This window comes from Pteropus vampyrus, unplaced genomic scaffold, assembly GCF_000151845.1.
Source record: "Pteropus vampyrus isolate Shadow unplaced genomic scaffold, Pvam_2.0 Scaffold75, whole genome shotgun sequence".
Lineage (NCBI taxonomy): Eukaryota > Metazoa > Chordata > Mammalia > Chiroptera > Pteropodidae > Pteropus > Pteropus vampyrus.
Genome location: NW_011888856.1, coordinates 1247467 through 1267866, shown reverse-complemented (window position 1 = coordinate 1267866; position 20400 = coordinate 1247467). Strand labels below are relative to the sequence as shown.

General features: G+C 36.0%; 2 protein-coding genes across 2 annotated transcripts in view; both read left to right on the top strand.

Annotated features, from left to right (window-relative positions):
• Window positions 1-9182, top strand: part of RP9 (RP9, pre-mRNA splicing factor) — a 167805-nt gene extending 158623 nt beyond the window's left edge. Inside the window, exon 7 of the transcript XR_002780934.1 lies at window positions 8864-9182. The gene's annotated coding sequence lies outside the window, so the exon portion shown is untranslated. The remainder of the gene's footprint in view (window positions 1-8863) is intronic.
• On the top strand, window positions 8864-19453 carry KBTBD2 (kelch repeat and BTB domain containing 2). Its single transcript, XM_023532023.1, has 3 exons — window positions 8864-9378; window positions 14960-15125; window positions 16743-19453. Exons 1-3 carry the CDS (start codon window positions 9209-9211, stop codon window positions 18276-18278), a joined length of 1872 nt encoding a protein of 623 aa, XP_023387791.1. The 5' UTR covers window positions 8864-9208; the 3' UTR covers window positions 18279-19453.
• Window positions 19454-20400: the final 947 nt, after the last annotated feature.

Below are 20400 nucleotides of genomic sequence, written 5' to 3'. Positions count from 1 at the left end.
CCCCCGGCGCCTCCTCGGCCGCGGGTCCCCCGGGCGGCGCCCGGGCCCGGACTGACGCCCGCCCTTGCCAAAATATAGCCGTCTCCCTCAAGGGCTGGCGACGTGTTCGCGACATGGTGGGCCGGCGGAGGGCCTGCCCTGCCTGCAGTTTCTCTTTCTTGGCACATCTGAAGTAACCGGGCGATGTCTAGATGAACAGAGGTCCCATTGTGACCTAATGATTTTAAAAAGAAAGCAGAAGCTGCCCTTTGAAACGGAAAATTGTGTACGTGTTTACTTTAGACTGCGAAATCGTTAACTTGTTTGAACTCGACCACCTTTCTCTCGCTTTATGAATTGAGAACTCGTGGAGTACAAGGATATCCCTTAGTTTGATGTGGAGCAATTCTTTTGAATTCATGTATTTTTTTTCCCTTGTTTTGGCATTTTTAGGTTTTTTTTTTTATAGCTACCTTAAAAGGAAAGGTATATGCACTCTACAGACTACAGATCTCTAGAATTATCTGCTTCGAGTGAAACTAGAAAGAATTTAAAATGTAAAACTAACTTTTTAGAGGGCACGTTTGTGTGAAATATGTGTCTTTCATATCAGCGCTATAAAAACGTAGGGCGCAGGACTGATCACGTGTTGTTTATATACGAATCTGTACGTCTGGCTCACTGAGCATTCAGGCATTCGGAAACAAAACCCTGTATCGGCAGTGTGGTCTGAGCGACCGAAGTTATACTTTCTTCTGAGGCAGCTAATTAACAGGGGGGGCCCTCTCCGCCCCTCCCCTCCCCCCGCAGTTGTGAATTTTTGCCTGAATTTGAGCAGCGTGGATTTCAAATCTCTTGCAGTGTGACTTAGTTAACCTTTAGTAAGGACTGTACCCTGACGTTTTTTTCAAAGGAACTTTTCCTCTGACGTAAAGTAAATTGGAAAGTAAAACCAGTCCCTTGTTTTCTAGTCTTGATAATGTGGAATTTTGCTATTCTTTCCATTTGGTTACTGACAATATTAAGCTTGCTTCTTCACTTTGATCTTTTGTTGGCCTAGTGCTTACTGAAGGCCTTTTAGATCGGGCCCTGAAATCTTCAAGAGGTTGTTGTCAGTAAACTCCACAGGACTATGGCATTTCTGAGAAGGCTTTATAGTCCACACTTTCCCACATAGTGTTATTTTCTCTACACACAGTTTTGTAGGAAGGGTTTTAAGTGATAGAGCTCTTTTTGCTCTCCTAAGAAGCGTTACCATAAAATGTTAACATTATTCACAGGGCCTGTAAGGAGATGGGAGGGAATACAGGTGTCACAGTACTTAAAAGTCTACACTTCTCCATAGATTTTCTTTTTCCTGGTTAATGGAAATGAGGTATTTTTATAAGATCCAAACATTAAACATTGTGTTTAAGGTGGGTAATAAACTTGAAACTTGAATGCAGCTTTAAAAACTAAAGTATACCTTGGTTTTCCCAAAGATTTCACATGTTTATTTAGAAAAGTTTTCTTCCTGCCCTCCTAAGACCAGGAAAAATGATCGATCCTGTTATAAAGTGTATGAATGAAAACGTCAGAGTTCTTAATATATCTCGTTTTCAGTTTTGTGGAGTTTGAATAGAGCAACTAATATTTAAATATTTAAATAACTCAGAATATTAAGATAACAAGTTGGCTTGAAGTAACTTTTTAAGTATATGAAGGTTACTCCTGGTTCCTTTGCCAGGATTTTGCAGTTTCTGGATGTGGGAAGAAGGGAATTATTGTAGGAGCTTTGGAAAAATATAATTATTTAATAAGAGACGCCTTAAAACTTTCCCTTTCTGTGTTCCACTCCCATACCTCTGACAAGTGGTGACATGTTGCTTCATGGTAGGCAGGGGATGCTAAGTATTCCTCAGTTTACCTTAAATTTTTTTTTATAGAAACAGAAACTTCAGTCGTCATGATCATGATTAAGTGGTTATGCCTTTAATGATCTCATGAGTATGTTTGACTATCTGGGAAATACTTTCTTATGCTTTTGTGATTGAAAAATCATTGACTTGTTGGAAAATGAAATCCCAGTGAAAAAGTTAGGGTTGATTTTGCTTTAGTCAATATTTAGCCAGCTTTCTTTAGTCACTGCAGAGCTAGAGGAAGAAAAGTGATATCCAAAATAAAAGGACGTACTACACACAACATTATTCTATCACAAATGGCGTCTCTTATGTTCCTGTTTAATTTTTTCAAAGTGAGATAACTTATTAGTCATAATGTAATACAGAAGGTTATACTTGTGACCTGAATTTACTTAGGGTACTGAGCATAATTGATAGAGCCATGTAGTTTTTTTCAGTGTGGTTAGAAAGGAAGAATACAGGGAGATAGACCTAAGCTCTGAATTTGATTAGAGTAGGGGATGCTATACTGAAGTTGATCAAACTTCAAAAGGCAAAGTTTTTTAATTGATGTTTGTCACAACTCAAAAAAATTCTGTTTTTGTAGTGGTTGACAATCAGAAGACCAAGCCTTCCAAACATTTTCAACTGTCTGGGTTGTTTTGATAACTTGAAAGCAAACTGTTTCTGGCACCAATATTTTGTTCTTGAGGAGGAACCTATCTCCTCATTGCAATGAAGAAAAGCTTGTGTTATGGCTGGTGCCCTCCTGGCATCAGCCTTCTCAAGATTAGTCTGTTGAACTAGTTTTATGATTTGTACCATCAAGATGCTCCCTAAATCCTTGAATGAATTTTTCTTATCTAAAATAATACCATTTCCCCAAGGTGAAAAGAGAACTGTGTTTAAGTGTTGAGACCTCGTAATTGGGGCCCTAGACCTGGTACAGGTTTGGAGATTCGGGAATTAGGAAAGTGCTGCAAAAAGCTTGACCAGTGAACACATTGATAAAAATAATTGCAAATATTTGTGTACTAGTGCTATGTGTCAGGCACTGTTCCAGGCTGTTTATAAAACTCATTTAATCCTAATCCATTGAGAAGAGTTCTGTTTTTCTCTCTCATTTTACAGATAAGCATACTACAGCACAAAGGAAATAACTTTAAAAAGGTCACGCAACTAATAAGTTGCAGAATTGGGTTTTCAACCCAAGTAATTTGGCTCCACAGTTCATGCTCTTAAGTTTTTGGCAATACTGACATTCAGAAAGCCTTGGATCCTTTCTAACAAAAGTTTTCGATTTTCTGTATTGACGTTTGACGCACTAGAAGATGCAGCACCACCTATGTCAGTAATATACAACTCGGAAGTGCTTCATACAAATGATGACCTGTAGCCCACTGCCCTTCCTCTCTATCACTGTTTTATCCCTACTCTCTAAGTTCTGTGCAGTCCTTGTTGGCAACCTTCTCATCTTTTTATCTTTCCTTCATTTAATGTACACAGCTCAATTAATTGCTGATCAGGCTAATTTATACATTCAATGTTTAATTCTTTATTCCTTGATCCTCTTGGTCTTGCCTAGTTCACATTGGAAAAGTTGGCTTTGTTCCATTTGTTTCTGTAGCTCTCAGTGGAAGGGCACGACAAATGACACACCTGTGGGAATGGAAACTAGGTTTCAAAGTGAAATTAGACACCTTCCTTCCCCCTATAAAAACCAGTGCTATCAACCTATGAAACGTTTGAAAGTATTTGGAATTTTTTTTAAATTTCACCATTTCAAAGCTTTCTCTAATCTTGATTCCTCTTCCTTTAATATCAACATGTAGAATCTACAAAATGAATATAAAGTTTATCATTACTATTCTTTATGCGTATTATAGTCATACTTGTAAATTTTCTTAGCAGATACACTTTTGGGCATTTTTGGCTTTTACAGCTGAAGACTTATAAGAAAGTGAAGTGACGATTTCAGACAACCAACCTAAATGTGTGAAGTACAAGTAATTTGAAAGTTGGATTTTTCTACATTTCTGATCTTGTGGAGAAAATGAAAAATCAGACTAGCTCTATGAAGACTTACTTTATAGTCTCATTGATTATTTAAGGGAGGAACAGCTGTTGGGAATAATGTTCCTTAGGTGTTTCAGGTTTTTAAATAGAACTATATATATTACTATGGATTGCTGACTGATTTAATCCTAATGATCACTATTTTGTGTGATGGAATTCACTCAGTAGAACTTTAGAGGTTTGAATATTCTAGACAAAATATTAGAACCCAAGTTTTTCCTTTTTCTTTTTTTTCTCACAATCTCAATTAACATACATTTCCTGCATTTACAGGAAGCCCTTAGATTTAAAAATAAGTTGGTCTTTGTCCTCTATTTATATAAAGTTAGTGGGTAGAGAGTAGGAAGGATTTCATCCTGTGTATAGCATTCCAACCTTATTCATTGCTGTTTTTCTCTGCCATCAAGCAAATCAATCAAAAACATTAAACTGAGCCCCATACTTAGAAAAAGAAATAAGAATACCCATGGTTTTTATGTCAAATACATTGTACTTTATTAGATTCTGAATTTTATTGTATTGTGTTTATATGACTCCCATTAATTGTTGTTGGCATTTTTCACTGTGGAATATGTTCTAATGACCTGCTTTACAATATAAGACTTTCTAATTAATCTTGAAGTGCTTGGTACCAGGAATTGTGGCATGTAACAGTGAAACAGTGATTTCCCAATCTCCAATTCGTTGAACAAATCCGTGTATTCACTAAATTGCCTTATACAAGCATTGTCTTGTATACATCTATTTTTCAAATATATGTAGATACTGTCTACGGCCATGCCACCCTGAACAAGCCGGATCCAGTCTGATCTCGGAAGCTAAGCAGGGTCGGATCTAGTTAGTACTTGGATGGGAGGCCACCTAGAAGGTGCTGTAGGTGTAAAAAATAAAAAAATAAGGGATCGTAAGCTGACAAGGTCCTTGCAATCTTTGAGGTCAACCAAGGGTTGCCTTGCCTAAAAAAATATATAGACACACGTAGATATACATACCTGTTATATTGTTGACGAAATAAGGTAATTTAAGTTACTGACTATAATAGTTTTTTCTCATTGTAAGCATTTTTCAACAGTATCTTAGGAATGCTCCCCCCCACCCCCCCCGCCCCGCTTTAACCTTTAGCGTAGGGTACTTAACAGTAGATAAAAAGTATTTCATGAGCCCACTGAACCTGCAGTGGGTAGAGAAAGCAGTTGTATGATTAGGTAAGAGATGTTAAAATATTTCAGTTGAAAATAAATGTGGAATATATACAGGTTAGATTAGATATTATATTTAGGCTTTTAAGGTTTGTGCTTTTTCCTTGTTTTTGTGATCTAAAGGAAGACATTTTTCCAGGAAAAATAACTTGAATTATGCATATTAGTCACTGACTCAATATTTGATCAAGAAGCAGCCTGAAACAGAGATTGGTATATGTGGCCTGAAGCCTGTTATTGTAAATAAAGTTTTATTGGAACACAATCATGTCCATTCATTTACATACTGTCTTTGCTGCTTGTGGGCATGACAACAGAGTTAAGTATTTGGGACAGAGACTTTATGGTTTACAAAGTCATGCTTTGTCTTCGTGATGAGAAAAGAGAGTAGTACGCCTTTTGAAAGTATTTTTTTTAGATTAGATAATCATTGCATATGTTAATAAATTCAGAAGGTCTTCGATAAGTTTTTCTTTCCTCTGCAGTGTGAACTACTGTTAGTCGGGGCAAGTGCCAACTACCTCCTTTGTTCATTTTATTTGCACTACAGTTTTTCTTATGGTGAAGAATAACATTTATTGTATATCAAAAGTTCGAAAAAGATCAACACAGCTAGATATCAAGAAAAATGTTCCTTTTCTTTTTTTGAAAAATGTTTCTTATACCCAACTTGCTTCACTCATTTGCTCACCTCTTTTGGCTACTGAGTGTGTCTAGTTTGGTTTAAAACACTCTGTTTTTAAATCATAGTCATGGTTTTGGCTGTAGTCTCCACTAAGAATAAATGTACTTGGTGTTTTGGAGCTCTGGTGGTTGGCAACTCAGTCTGAGTACTTAAGAGTACAGTGACCAACACTTAGTGAATACTCAATAAACATTTGTTGAGTTAGATTTAAGTAGCCATTAATTTGTAGTAGAGAATTAAATTAACTTGATACTTGAAAATTACTGAGTTAAGGATGCTAACTTTTACAGATAACAGGATGTATTTAGAACAAATTTTAGATACATGACAATATATTAAAAGGAAAATTTGTAAAATGTGTCAAATCATTGGTAATTAAGTAACAGTACGAACTTTGTGAAATGTTTCAGTGTATTTAGGATATTGATTTCAAATTTTGTTTTTAGGAGAGAAGGAATCTTGTAGAAAATGTTACAGGCATTTGAAGGCTTTTGGTTGATCATCATAAGCTTTGCAACTTTTCACATTTTTAGTTAATAAATTTTGAAGGCCGTGTTTCCAGAGAAGCAACATTTGAATTGTACTAGACACAGATCTGTTTAAATTATTAAGTTTATTTGCTTAATATGATATCTGAATGACCTAACTTTTTATGCTTATTTTAATGTTAAGATATCCTAAATAAAAGTTATTAGGAAGAACTTGTACCCTACATTACAGAGGAAGAGGATGGGAAATAAAGATGTGTAAATCAGTGGTAATGAGGATTACATAAAGTTGGCTCACTGTAATTTTCTAAAGGCAGGCTTCAGTTGTTTTAACAGTTTCATGCATGTGATTTGAAAAATCAAATCTAGTAAAACCCGGACATAAATTAAGTGGGGCCCAAAAAAGTCACTGCAAAAAATCAGATCATAGTATGAGGTTAAAGAAATTAGCAGAGTGAACCTGTACAGCTAGCCTGCAAGGAATTCTGGGGTCTAGGTGTGTGATCCAGATCTCTCCCGGCCCTGGCCGCCAGTTTTTTCACCTGGTTTAAATATGGATGGGGACGATTTGGGGCCCTGTAGCTGGGACAGGTTAGGACTTTCAGTTTATTAATGCATGCATTTCTGTAAGATAAATTTCTAGAAGTAGAATTGATAGATTGACTGATTAAACATTTACAGTGCCAGATATGCCCTCTATAATGTCACTTGCAATTCTGAAATTCAGAAAGCTCTTAAAATCAAGTTGTTAATAAAACTGCCTGCACAACCTGATCTGAAGTAACATGAGGCTATATGTAGTATTTTCACAGTTCTTATTTTCTACAGTAAAGATAGTAATATGTTTAAGGAGTGCTGCCCGAGACTCTTTGCGAGAGTCTTGTAATACATGACATATGTGCCATATTACCTCTATAAAATGTGAAAAATTCAAAATTCCAGAACATGTCTAGCTCCAGGAGTTTTGAATAAGGCCTCGTAGTTGTGTATCAACTTACACTCCAGTATAAGAATGTTCGTATCCCCACGCCCTCACTAATGCTGGGCCTTGCTGCATTATTAATATGTGAAAATGGCCAGTGATATTAGGTATTATTAACCTTAGAGGTAGTAGATCTTAAATTTATAGTGTAACTTTGAGATCTGGAAGAGCGTAGTCATTACCTTGCATGACCTGAGGTCTCACTCTGCCTTTGCACCTGTTTTAGTTATTTCCATGGTTAACTTGGCTGGAAATTTGACAGTTTATATCAGGTTAGCAGTTCCTGTCATAGTGTAGTCGGGCAGGAAGTACAACATGATCTCTTTGACATATGGATATTTGTGAGAAAAAGTATTAGTGATTCCAGTGATACTCATATTTATAGGTTTCATGCCAACAGCACTTTGTGATTATGGAAACTGAGTCATCTAATTAGAAAAGAGTTAATTTTTAACTATTACTAGCATTCTACCTGGGGTTTCCTCTTCCTTATTTGTAATTTCTTTGCCGTGTGTTGTAAATACTGATTTCCAAATAACATTTTAAAGTTAAACTTTAATTCAGCTGGAGTTTTCTTTTGATGAACCATATGCAGTCTGACTGAAACCTAGGTTTTTGTTTCGAGTGGTTAGCCAGTTGTTCCAACATTATTTGTTGAAATAAGCTAGTCTTTATTTGAAATGCCATGTTTATATTTATTGTATCTCATTTTCGTATGCTTACTTGGGTTTGTTGTAATTTATAACACATTTTAATATTTGATAAGTCATGAGGAAAAACTTGACCTCCCCCCCAAATATTTTGGCAACTCTTTTGCATTCTTTCAAAGGAATCTTCTGCAAATAGGGTTTAGATTGGATTTGTATTAAATTTACATATTGTGAGAGCATTCATATTTGTTTGATATGGAGTCTTCCATATAAGAAAACAAGTCTATTTTATCAAGTTTTGTTGGTTTTTTTCCCTGTATGCTTTTATAAAGATTTCTAGGAAATCTTTATAACTACTATATGAAGTTAAGTTAAGTTTACTATGTATACTTCCTTTGTAGAATTGAACTGCAGATTTTAAAAATATATAATTTATACTTTGGAAATCAATTGAGTCTACCATGTAGTTTAATAATGTAAATTAAATATAAAGCTTTTGTGAACGCATTTAAAATGTATCCCCAAAATGAGAATTTCTGCATGAGAAAGGTTTTATTTCCCCCACTTAAATCATGGTCGTGGTCATGTATTGCCACTAAACAACTGGGAGATATGGCTTTGTGGTAATTTAAATTCTTTCTTTTAAAAATGTATGCCTATTATGTGCTCCTTATTTTCTAGAATGTTTATATATTGTATGGAAGGCAAAAAGTTAAAAATACAAATGTTAATTTCCTCCAGTCTGTTTTTTATTTTAAATGTAATAGACTTTTAAAAATGTTTCTTTTCTCACGTTTCATTTTTATGGTAACGAGTAAAGTTGAACTTCATATAAATATAATTTTTATTTAAGTCTGCCATTTAAAAAATGTATTCTAAAATACACTGGCCTGGATGCTCTAACTGAACTTACTTTCTTTTTAGTTACTTCAGAAGATTCACGGAACATAGGATGTTGCCACGAAATCTACCTCGTGTGTTACTCCCTCTCGCTCATGAGCTGCACAACAGTTGCAAATTTGAGCAAGATGTCTGCAGACTGTGTTGAAAAACTCTGAAGAACCTAATTAACACAGGATGACCTAGGAGTGATTTTAAGTCTCTAACAAGATACTATTCATTAGTGAATGTGTCAGTCTTGGTTCTGAATGCTGCAGATAACAGCAAGCAGAGTTCCTCCTTTCTTTATTTCTGAAGCATTCACTTGACCTTCCATCACTAAGACTGACTTTTCTAATCTACTCCTGGAGATATTAATGGAATACAGTCATGTCCACTCAAGACGAGAGGCAGATCAATACTGAGTATGCTGTGTCCTTGTTGGAACAGTTAAAACTGTTTTATGAGCAGCAGTTGTTTACTGACATAGTGTTAATTGTTGAGGGCACTGAATTCCCTTGTCATAAGATGGTTCTTGCAACATGTAGCTCTTATTTTAGGTAAGTACTATAATCTTGATTAGTTTGTATTTCAGATGCAAAACATTAGCTTATTTTAATGTTTTAATAGGAATTCTTTTTTAATTTTATTGGGGGTGATATTGGTTAATACATTATATAAGTTTCAAATGTACAGTTATATAATACATCATCTGTATAACGCATTGTATGCTCACCACCCAAAGTCTAGTATTTAGTCCCCTTTAGGAATTCTTTTAAGCATCATTTAAATTAAAAAAAAAAAAAATAGACGTCAATGTTTGGCTTAAATTTTCTGTTAGGATGATGTGCTTTCTAAATCTCTCACGTGTATAAGTAAGGAACAGGTGAAAAAAGTTTTTACAACAGTTTAAATACAAGAAATTTGTTGAAATGGACTAGGGAAAAGCTTTAATGATGGAGGCAGAAAAATTCGGAATGTTATTTTACCTTTAAAAAAATGAATGGTATAATTTTTATTTACTCGAGATTTTAAAATAATTAAAAAACTAGTCATAAATTAAAGTACAGTAGGCTCAATAATAACTTTTAGAGGATAATTCGTACTTTTAAAACATGTTAAAGACATTTCTTTTGCAAAATATTTCTCCCTTTTTCTTACTGTTACCACTTGTGATCCTTTAGCCTTACCAGACTTCTTGCCAGATTAAACTATTTAATAAATAACAACATTGTTGTTTTTCTCTATGCCTCAGAATTTAGAAGTTGATTTGGTTATTTGCTAATGACAAATAACTAAAGCTTAACTTTATATGGTCTTTTGCAACTTTTAATCTTTTTAAGTGGATTTCTCTTTATTTTGTGTTTCATGAGAGGAATAGAAGCCAAGGCATAGAAATTCCTTTATTTGTTTTCTACTTTTAGGTTGAATTTTTACTTAATACTCGAAAGGGACAGGGTGAGTAAAGGTGAATTAAATGTGGACCACTGTATTTCTCCTACAAATATTAGTAGTCATAAGTGGAGATCAGCAGTGAATGTTAATTTCTCCTGTTCTTTTTCTTTAATTTTATTATTCGTTTCAAGTATACAATACATTGATTAGACATTTATATAGTTTATGAAATGATCCCCTTGATTTCTCTTTTTCCCTCTTCTGGCTCTACACACAGCCATTACATTACTGCTGATAGCATTCCCTGTGCCATGCTTCCCATCCCTGTGATCATTTATCAGCTACTAGTATTTCTTTAATCCTTCACCCGTTTCTCCCAGCACCCCCTACCCCTCTCCCCTTTGGCCATCACCAGATTGTCCTCTATATTTGTGAGTCTGTTTTTAATTAATTTGTTCTTTTGTTCCTTAGATTCCACATATAAGTGAAATCATATGGCATTTATCTTTCTCTGACTTATTTCACTCAGCAGAATAACTCTAGGTCCATCCATGTTGTTGCAAATGATAGGATTTCATTTTTTCTTTATGGCTAATACTCTTGTGCACATGAACCATAACTTCTTTATCCAATTGTCCATTGATGGGTCTGCTGTTCTTTAATGGCAGCTGTGGAGAGGACAGGTTTAATCTTCATGTACATAGAAGGTGTAGAAACCTCACCTTCCTCAGTGCAACACACATCACGATGATTACAGAAGATAAAGCCCAAAGGCCAGTTGCCTTTGCTGTATCTGCAATTGTTTCAGGTTAAGCTACGGATTTTTCATGTATTTCAGACACTGATTTTCTTTTCTTAGCATGGCATCTTTGCAAACAGTGGTCCTTTCGGTTGCTTTTACAAAGAGAGATTCTTGGATTTCAAACCAAGAATTTCTGGTTCATTGGGTCTGGCTGGGTTAGAGTTTCAGAATTTGTGTATTTAAAAGCTTCTCAAATGATTGCGATGGTCTTTTTTTTTTTCCCCACCACATCTTTTGGTTTAGTAAATGGTGTTAGAAATTCGAGGTTTCGTAATCAGTCAATACCTAAGCCCATTAGCTTTCCCTTTATAATGGCCATTAATTATAAATTGATTACCCCTTATTGGAAAGAGCTTTATGCCTTAACTGTGGTTTTTCAGATTGACATTTATAATCAGTAGAATCTTTTGTGGTAGTAATCTTAGCAGTCATCTAGTCTAACTTTTAAACTTACGCAGAAATTCTGTCTGATATTTTCAGTATCATCTTTATCAGGTAGTAACACATGAGTTTATTTAGATGTCTTCCCCTTTTTTTCTCATTTAGTTTATTTGTGATTATATAAATAACACTTCTTTGAATTCTCTAGTTATGAGGTTATTATTTATCTTTAACTGATTGGGTTAGAATTGATTTTCCTTAAGACCAAGAAACTTAAATCTTTCATTAATGTTACAGTCTTAAAGGTAGCACAGTTGTTTTAAGGCTACTATTATTTCCTTTTCACTAGCTAGTTCTCTTCTTTAGCATCCTTCATCTTCTGAGAGAATATATTCTCCCTAAAGCAAAACAGATAATTCAAATAGAAATAATAATAAGTAAAATTGTTTAATACGTGTTTAAGATTAAAGTTACTCATCTTTAAAATCCTGTGCCTGAGCCAGTTTCACAATCCACAATACAAAAACACATTAATTTTTTTCTCTGACATACCTTTTCTCTGGACTGGGTAGATTATTATATACTCCCACAATAATAATTTGATCTTTTCCCAGGTATTCTTCAACTGGATTTTACTTCCAGGTTTATAGATTTCAGTATTTTTACATATACATAATGTTGCTATCAGTCTTTATCACTAGAAATTTGCTATTAGAAATTTTGCCTGTTGAACTAGATACATTCTTCCCTTTGTAGTTTGAGTTACCAGTTAGATCCCACCAAGAATCAGTAGAACATATGAAATCAGAAGAACCACTGAAATAGTAGTTTCTACTTCTTGGTAACATTTACAGTTCATTTTAGACCCCTAATGAGAGAATTACTCAACATCTCTTTCATTGTGGTACTTTAGCCTATTATAATATGTAATTCAGTATTTTGTCTTAAAAACGTTTGTTTAAAATATTCACGATCAGGTTAGCTTTGGTGTTTAGGAAGCACAGTTTCCTTTACGGCAGTCCATTCTTGTGTTATAAGCCATAGCCTTGGATAACCCGTCTCAGTGTCATCTGTATAGTCAGCCGTTCCCATGCCCTACTTCCTCTTCCAAAGTTACTACCATCTACTGGAATAGACATAAAAACTACTGTGACTCCTAAATCTTTTTTTTTTTCTCAGAGCTCTTAGAGTTCTTTTTCAGGTTTCTTTTGGTTATCTCCCATTCTCCCATGTCAAACAGGTGAAGCCAGTAGCAGTTTTTAGAGGGTTTCTTGTCATGTCTTGGATGTTTTTCAAGAACACTTTCTGCTCTCCATTACTTGGTAGGGTTTATTTATGACCATCCTGTATTCTTCGGGAGGAAATCATCAACCACCCTGATTGATGTGGTTTGTGCCACTCTTCCACCCGCTGGCTGCCTGAAGCTTAGCTGTTGTCCTTCTGGACGACACTGGGCATCACCAGTGACTACCTAAGTGATTTAGCAGTGATTGTTACCCTTGACTCCACGGTTGACACCCCACCTCTCTTGCCCTGAGTAGCATTGTACTGGTCTGGTGGTTATTTTTCTGATGAATCTTTCTCAGCCTTCGGTCATTCATTTTTCTTTTTTTATCCTAATTGAATTCTATTCAGATTGGTCCTTGGGATTCTGCCTGGGTTTTTCTTTTAGGTTTTAGTTTCCCTCAGATAACTTTTTCCGCTTTAACACATGTCATGTGGTAGATAATTCACAGTTCACCACATTAATGCCTGACCTCCTAAGTCTGGTAATGTTAAATAGTTAACTGATTATTGTATGAATTCCATTTGACTCAACTACTTTTACCTGAAAATAACTATCTAAAATTTAACTCGCCATTTTCCCAGGATTAACTTTCTTCCTTGATCTTACAATTTTTCTCTCAATAGTGAACAATATTTTTCAGGCACTTCTTTGAAAATGAAGAGAGACTTTTGATTCTTTCCTTGTCTATTTCCTACTTTTTCCTATTCCCTTTGTTGATTAAATGACCAGATCTTGTTGGTTCTTTGTCATATGTAGCTTTTGTATCCATTTCTGCCACTGTAGCTCAGGTTCTTCTCATTTAGGTTATTGCAATAGTAGCCTCAGGACCAGTTTTCCTGTCTCTAGCCTATGGCAGTTGAAGTCTATCAGTATATAAAGTACTCATCCTAGAATACATTTTATTATGTAATAAATCCATGTTCAAAACCCTTTGGTGTGCTCCACTATCTACAAGAAAAAATTTAGACTGTTATGTCTCATTTTGAGAGCCCTCTGTGATCTGATTTCCTCTCATCTTTCCAGTTCACTTTCTAGTCTCCTGTATTAGCCCTTATTTTCAGCCATGCCCCTGGAATAATAAGTGGGTCTTATGTTCTCCCTGGAGTCATGATTTTATCTGTTTTGGATGCCTTCCTCATCATCTTCATCTTCCTCATCTTCCGAAGGGGCCCAAGCTAGTGACTTGTGAAACCGGCTTTTGATCACTATAGACACTTCTCTTCTTTACATACAGTAATAGTCTTTGCATTGTTATTCACCTGTCACCAATAAATGGCCATTCTACTTTGTATTCTCTACAATGCTAATTCCTTTTCCAGAATAGTTTCCTCTATATAATAGATTCTGCATATTTTTAGGGAATCATTTGTGTAAATTAAATTTTTAACAGCTTCATTGAGATGAGTTTACATACCATAAAATCCACCTATTTTAAGCCTATAACTAAATGAATTTTAGTAGATTCACAGAGATAGTACAACCATCTCTACAGTCTATTTTGAAAGTTCCATCATCTTGTACCCATTTACAGTCACCATTCTTACCCATAGCCCTCGGTAACTACTAATCTCCCTTTTGTCCCTCTATGTATTTGCTTTTTTTGGACATTTCATGTAAATGAAATCATTTAATATGTAGTCTTTTGTATCTGGCTTCTTTTACTGAGCATAATGTTTTTGAAATTCATTTGTGTTTAATGCATATCAATAGTTCCTTTTTATTGCTAAATAGTATTTCATTTTATGAATATAAGGAGTTACAAACATACTGCGGAGATGTCATGGGTTTGGTTCCAGACTACTGCGATAAAGCAGATATAATAAAGCGAGTCAGACGATTTTTTGGTTTCCCAGTGCATAAAAGTTACGTTTACATTATACTGCAGTCTATTTAAAGTGTACAATTGTGTTATGTCTAAAAAAATTGTACATACCTTAATTAAAAAAAGCTCCATTGCTAAAAAATGCTAACCATCACCTGAGCCTTCAGCAGGTTGTAATCTTATCGCTGGTAGAGGGTCTTCCGTTTGTAAAAAACAGAATTTCTGCAAAGTGCACTAAAACAAGGTATGCCCGAAATGAATTTTGATGATGTTCACTCAGAACGGCATGGTGGGATGGTTTGGTATATCTGTCTCCCTCAAAAGTTTTCCTAATAAGTTTTCCAGTAGCAAATATCCTAAATAAACATCCCATGTTGTCTACTTTTTCTTTTTAGCTCTAAATTTGTTTTACACTAAACCATAAGCTTTGTTTTTTCCCCCTCTCTGCTGTAGGGCCATGTTCATGAGTGGACTAAGTGAAAGCAAACAGACCCACGTACACCTGAGGAATGTAGATGCAGCCACCTTACAGATTATAATAACTTACGCATACACGGGTAACTTGGCAATAAATGACAGCACTGTAGAACAGCTTTATGAAACAGCTTGCTTCCTGCAGGTAAGCAGTTTTCTCTGTTATATACATTAACCGTGGTTTATTTATTCAAGAAATATTATTTCATCAGTGATTTCCCGTATCTATGTAATTTTCTTGTTGCAGATTTTAGTTAAGTAAAAGTTTTCTTGTCTTTTTAAAATGTGTTAAGGGGAAAACAATAGGATTTGATCACCCAGTTATCTCAATTAGTCTTATGATGGGAATGAATTTAAAAGATAAGTGAAAATTTCATACTAGTTTCATATTCTGCCTAATATACCTGAGAATTTAGATTTCAAGTAAAAGTAATTTTTAACAGTGTTCATTGAAGTGCTTCAGTTTTTTTGCTAAATGCTTAGATGTACTAATTTTCAGTGGTATAGCTTTTTACGGATAATTTCAGGATTCTTCTGGAAATTATCAAATTTAAATATGTAGGATAGCCATGTGCCCATATTGATCTCTTAAAGAGAAGTATTGAAACTAAGCTAAAATACTGTACCTATAGTAGATACCTATCACTGGGGAAACTGAGGCCATAGTAGGTAGCTTCCTGGTGCTTCAGAATCAAAGGCATTCATGTCATAAATCCAAACTCGAAACGGAAATGCCTACTATGTAAGCGTTGTCTTTCCATAGCTTGTAAGTTTTCGTTAACTTTTTTAAAGCCAGGAACTAAAAGCAAGTGTTTTTTTTTTTAGAATTGCTAAACAAATTGAGGAATTTAAGGAAATTTAGATTCCAGAACACTTTGTTACTGTAAATAGTGACACTGTTCCTTATAATTGTGTTCCTACCATGTTAATGAAACCCATATGCATATTGTTGGCCACATACAAAATAAGACTGCCTCATGGACTGGGTTGCCCTGGCTAGACTCGGCTGGTTCTATGACTTCCACTATTAACCACATGAAATGTTACTGTACTTTGCTTTATATGGGTTTTCATCTGAGCTTTACAATAATCATTTGTAAGGATTTCCCCATTTTATCCAAGAGAAAACTGAGGCTGAGAGAAGTGGAGCCACTTGTCTGATATTGTACAAGTACTGAATGGCCAATCCAGGTTTCGAATCCGTAAATTGCTTCTAGTTGACCACTATGATGTGACTAAGTATAGTAGGTAGCACTTAAGAGTCAACCGAGATCTACTTTTCCTTCGTAAAAGTAGATAATTCGTACATAATTTTCTGGTTTTATTTGACTATCTTGTCCATGTTCATAAAACCAGATTCCAGCTATTCAGTAATAATCATTTCTTGTACTGTGATTTATTTCTCGTTTTCATTTGGTTCTCTTAATTATATATTTTTAAAGCCTAGAAAAGTGTGTAATTTATAAGTGAATTTCCTTACTTTTTCCTTAAGTCCATTTAGTTTTTTGAAAGCATATTTAATGTTATACTAATACCTTGTAAATAGGGCAGTTAGTTAAGTAGGCCACTGCACAGGAAGAAGAAATGCAAAGCAATGCATAGTCTTCTAATTTTATTACTATGAAGACATTATCTCTTAGCCCAAACATACATATCAAAAAATAAAGACTACAGTATTGGGATCTGATTAATACATCTGTGTGTTACACAAAAATAAAATTTGTCTTTCCTGCCTTTATCCTTTTTTGTTTTTTCATTTTAGGTAGAAGATGTGTTACAGCGTTGTCGAGAATATTTAATTAAAAAAATAAATGCAGAGAATTGTGTGCGATTGTTGAGTTTTGCTGACCTGTTCAGTTGTGAGGAATTAAAACAAAGTGCTAAAAGAATGGTGGAGCACAAGTTCACTGCCGTGTATCACCAGGAAGCGTTCATGCAGCTGTCACATGACCTACTGATAGACATTCTCAGTAGTGACAATTTAAATGTGGAAAAGGAGGAGACAGTCCGCGAAGCTGCTATGCTGTGGCTAGAGTACAACACAGAATCACGATCCCAGTATTTGTCTTCAGTTCTCAGCCAAATCAGAATCGATGCACTTTCAGAAGTAACGCAGAGAGCTTGGTTTCAGGGTCTGCCACCCAATGATAAGTCTGTAGTGGTTCAAGGTCTGTATAAGTCCATGCCCAAGTTTTTCAAACCGAGACTTGGAATGACGAAAGAGGAAATGATGATTTTCATCGAAGCATCTTCAGAAAATTCTTGTAGTCTTTACTCTTCTGTCTGTTACAGCCCCCAAGCAGAAAAAGTTTACAAGCTCTGCAGCCCACCAGCTGATTTGCATAAAGTGGGGACCGTTGTGACTCCTGATAATGATATCTATATAGCAGGTGGTCAGATTCCTTTGAAAAACACAAAAACAAATCACAGTAAAACCAGCAAACTTCAGACTGCCTTCAGAACTGTGAATTGCTTTTATTGGTTTGATGCACAGCAAAATACCTGGTTTCCAAAGACCCCGATGCTTTTCGTCCGTGTAAAGCCGTCTCTGGTTTGCTGTGAGGGCTACATCTATGCAATCGGAGGAGACAGCGTAGGTGGAGAACTTAACCGGAGGACTGTAGAGAGGTATGACACCGAGAAGGACGAGTGGACAATGGTAAGCCCTTTGCCTTGCGCTTGGCAGTGGAGCGCAGCAGTGGTGGTTCACGACTGCATTTATGTGATGACACTGAACCTCATGTACTGTTACTTTCCAAGGTCTGATTCGTGGGTAGAAATGGCCATGAGACAGACTAGCAGGTCTTTTGCTTCAGCCGCAGCTTTCGGTGATAAAATTTTCTATATTGGAGGGTTGCACATTGCCACCAATTCTGGCGTGAGACTCCCGTCTGGCCCTGTAGATGGGTCTTCGGTAACTGTGGAAATTTACGATGTGAATAAAAATGAGTGGAAAATGGCAGCCAACATCCCTGCCAAGAGGTACTCAGACCCTTGTGTCAGAGCTGTAGTGATCTCAAATTCTCTGTGTGTGTTTATGCGAGAAACCCACTTAAATGAGAGAGCTAAATACGTCACCTACCAGTATGATCTGGAACTTGACCGGTGGTCTCTGCGGCAGCATATATCGGAACGTGTACTGTGGGACTTAGGGAGAGATTTTCGATGCACTGTGGGGAAACTTTATCCGTCCTGCCTTGAAGAATCTCCATGGAAACCACCAACCTATCTCTTTTCACCGGATGGGACAGAGGAGTTTGAACTGGACGGAGACATGGTTGCACTACCATCTGTATAGTTGGGAGTTCAAGGACTGCACGCCTGATTTGTGCTTTGTCATTTTCTTTGCTAAACAAGAGAGGCTATGAAAGGACTAAATATGAGTACATAAAAATCTATCTTTGATAAATTTTATTTTTATGCCCTACTTAATATTTGCATCAGTATAATATATATCAGTGAGTCTTACAGAAAGATATGCTTCCATAATATGAAATAGATTATCCAATAATTGAGAAACTTTTATGTGTATCACGAGAACATAGAATCTGGATTATCTAACATTGTTAGCCCTGTGTATGTACAGTTCAAAAAGTTCACTTATTAAAATAGTTTCCTGTTCCTAGTGTGGTATATCACAAATTGTGCTGAGGTTATTTTAGTATATGTATTTCATTCCTGTGCTTCTGTTCCGAAGTCCTGGAATACAGTTTTTTTTTTTTTTTCAGTGTAATTAATTCATCTGCACTTAACACTAACGTCCATGTTGGAATAGAAATGTCTAAATCCTATACTATAGTCGAGGAAGATCTTCCACTTTATGGTGTTGCACAGGGAAAGCTGTGACTGCAGGATCAGTCTAACTATACTATTAGGTGCATGTATTCTCTTTTCACTAACTTATACTTGTCTAGAATACAGGTCTTCCAATCAGCTGGTCATTTACCAGATGTGGACTTAAGTTGCTGGGCTTGCAGTAAGGATTGCTAGTCCCTCGTTGTGCGGGTCTGAGTGGAGCTTTAATCAGTAAATGCCTCCACTTTCTGTATTACATTAACATGGGCTCATGCATTTAACTACCTGCTGCTGTTGTATTTCTCCATCTTAAAGATTTAGAGTGGGTTAACCAGGTCATTACATCTTAATTTAATAACAAGCATTACTGTAGAGTGATTGTGTATAGATACCCATTAGCTGTCAGGGTGTGTTTTTTTTAACCTGTTGTGTGTGGGGGGTAGGATTAGAAAGGTGAACTGTTCAGGAATTCTCTGCCCCAGCTGTGCAGATGAGCAGCTAGCCAGTGCTGCTCTGGCATTAATCCCAGGAACCACTAGCAGGAGCGGGGCGCCGTCAATCTACCATGAGCACAGGTGCTTCATGACAAACATTACTAGCATGTTCAACTGCATAATGTTCTGGCACTGTATTTTGAATGACATTAATTTATTAAATAAACGAATTGTATATATTCAATATTTGTTTTCCTTTTGTGATGGGAATGGTGTAATGGTGTGCTTTTAATTTTACTGGGTCAGTTTAGCTTGCTATTTGTGATTTCTTCAAAATTTTGTTTGAGGTCTGTGTATGTATATACACACAAATACACGTGTGCGTGTGGCTTTCCTTTTTTTGTGTGTGTGATTTGAGCCTTACTGTATCAACATAAACTACAGATCAAAGTCAAGGTTATTCAACCTTAGTTGTATATTGGAATCATCTGAGGTGCTTTTAAAAGCTTGGGGTGATGCCTGAGCCTCATCCCAGGCAAAACAAAGCACAATCTGATGGCTGGACCCAGGAACAGGATCTTTCAAAGCACACAGGTGATTGGCTTATGCAGTCCCATTGAGAACCATTAGTTTAGGCCTTTGATACATCCATACCTCAGAGAGACTGCGGGTTTGGTTCCAGGCCACTGCAGTAAAGGGAGCCAATCTTCCTGCTAGTGGAAGGGGTTACCTTCGGTTTATAAAAACTGGAACATCTGCGAAGTGCAATAAAACGTGGAATGTCTGTACGTGGATTAGCTTCTGGACCACCAGTCTTCCTAGAACACATCCTTGATCATGTGTACAGACTTCATCTGCTTCCCACTGTCTACTTAATGAAGTCCAAATTCTTAGCACATTTAAGGCTCCCTTGTAATCTGGCTTTAGATTACATTGTTTTCCCACAAACTTTAATCAGGTTTTTGTTATACTTTTCTGCCTTTACCTAGACCGTTTGCTTTAAACTCAGAATGGTTTTTTTCATCCCAACTCGGCCTGTGGCTATTATCCAAGGTGTGTTTAAGGTAGTTTTTAAGTGCTTCCCTGATAACTACTTACCCTGTGAAGACTCCCTTCTCACATCCTCAGTACCTTGTACTTGACCTGTTTGTAGGTCATTCTGTTGAGTATCTTTTTGTATAAAGTGTCGAT

Excerpts from the sequence above, each read along its gene's own strand:
- KBTBD2 (XM_023532023.1), top strand. The coding sequence starts at position 9,209 with ATGTCCACTCAAGACGAGAGGCAGATCAATACTGAGTATGCTGTGTCC. Across the intron at positions 9,379-14,959 it reads ACATGTAGCTCTTATTTTAG|GGCCATGTTCATGAGTGGAC; the intron begins GTAAGTACTATA and ends TCTCTGCTGTAG. Across the intron at positions 15,126-16,742 it reads AAACAGCTTGCTTCCTGCAG|GTAGAAGATGTGTTACAGCG; the intron begins GTAAGCAGTTTT and ends TTTTCATTTTAG.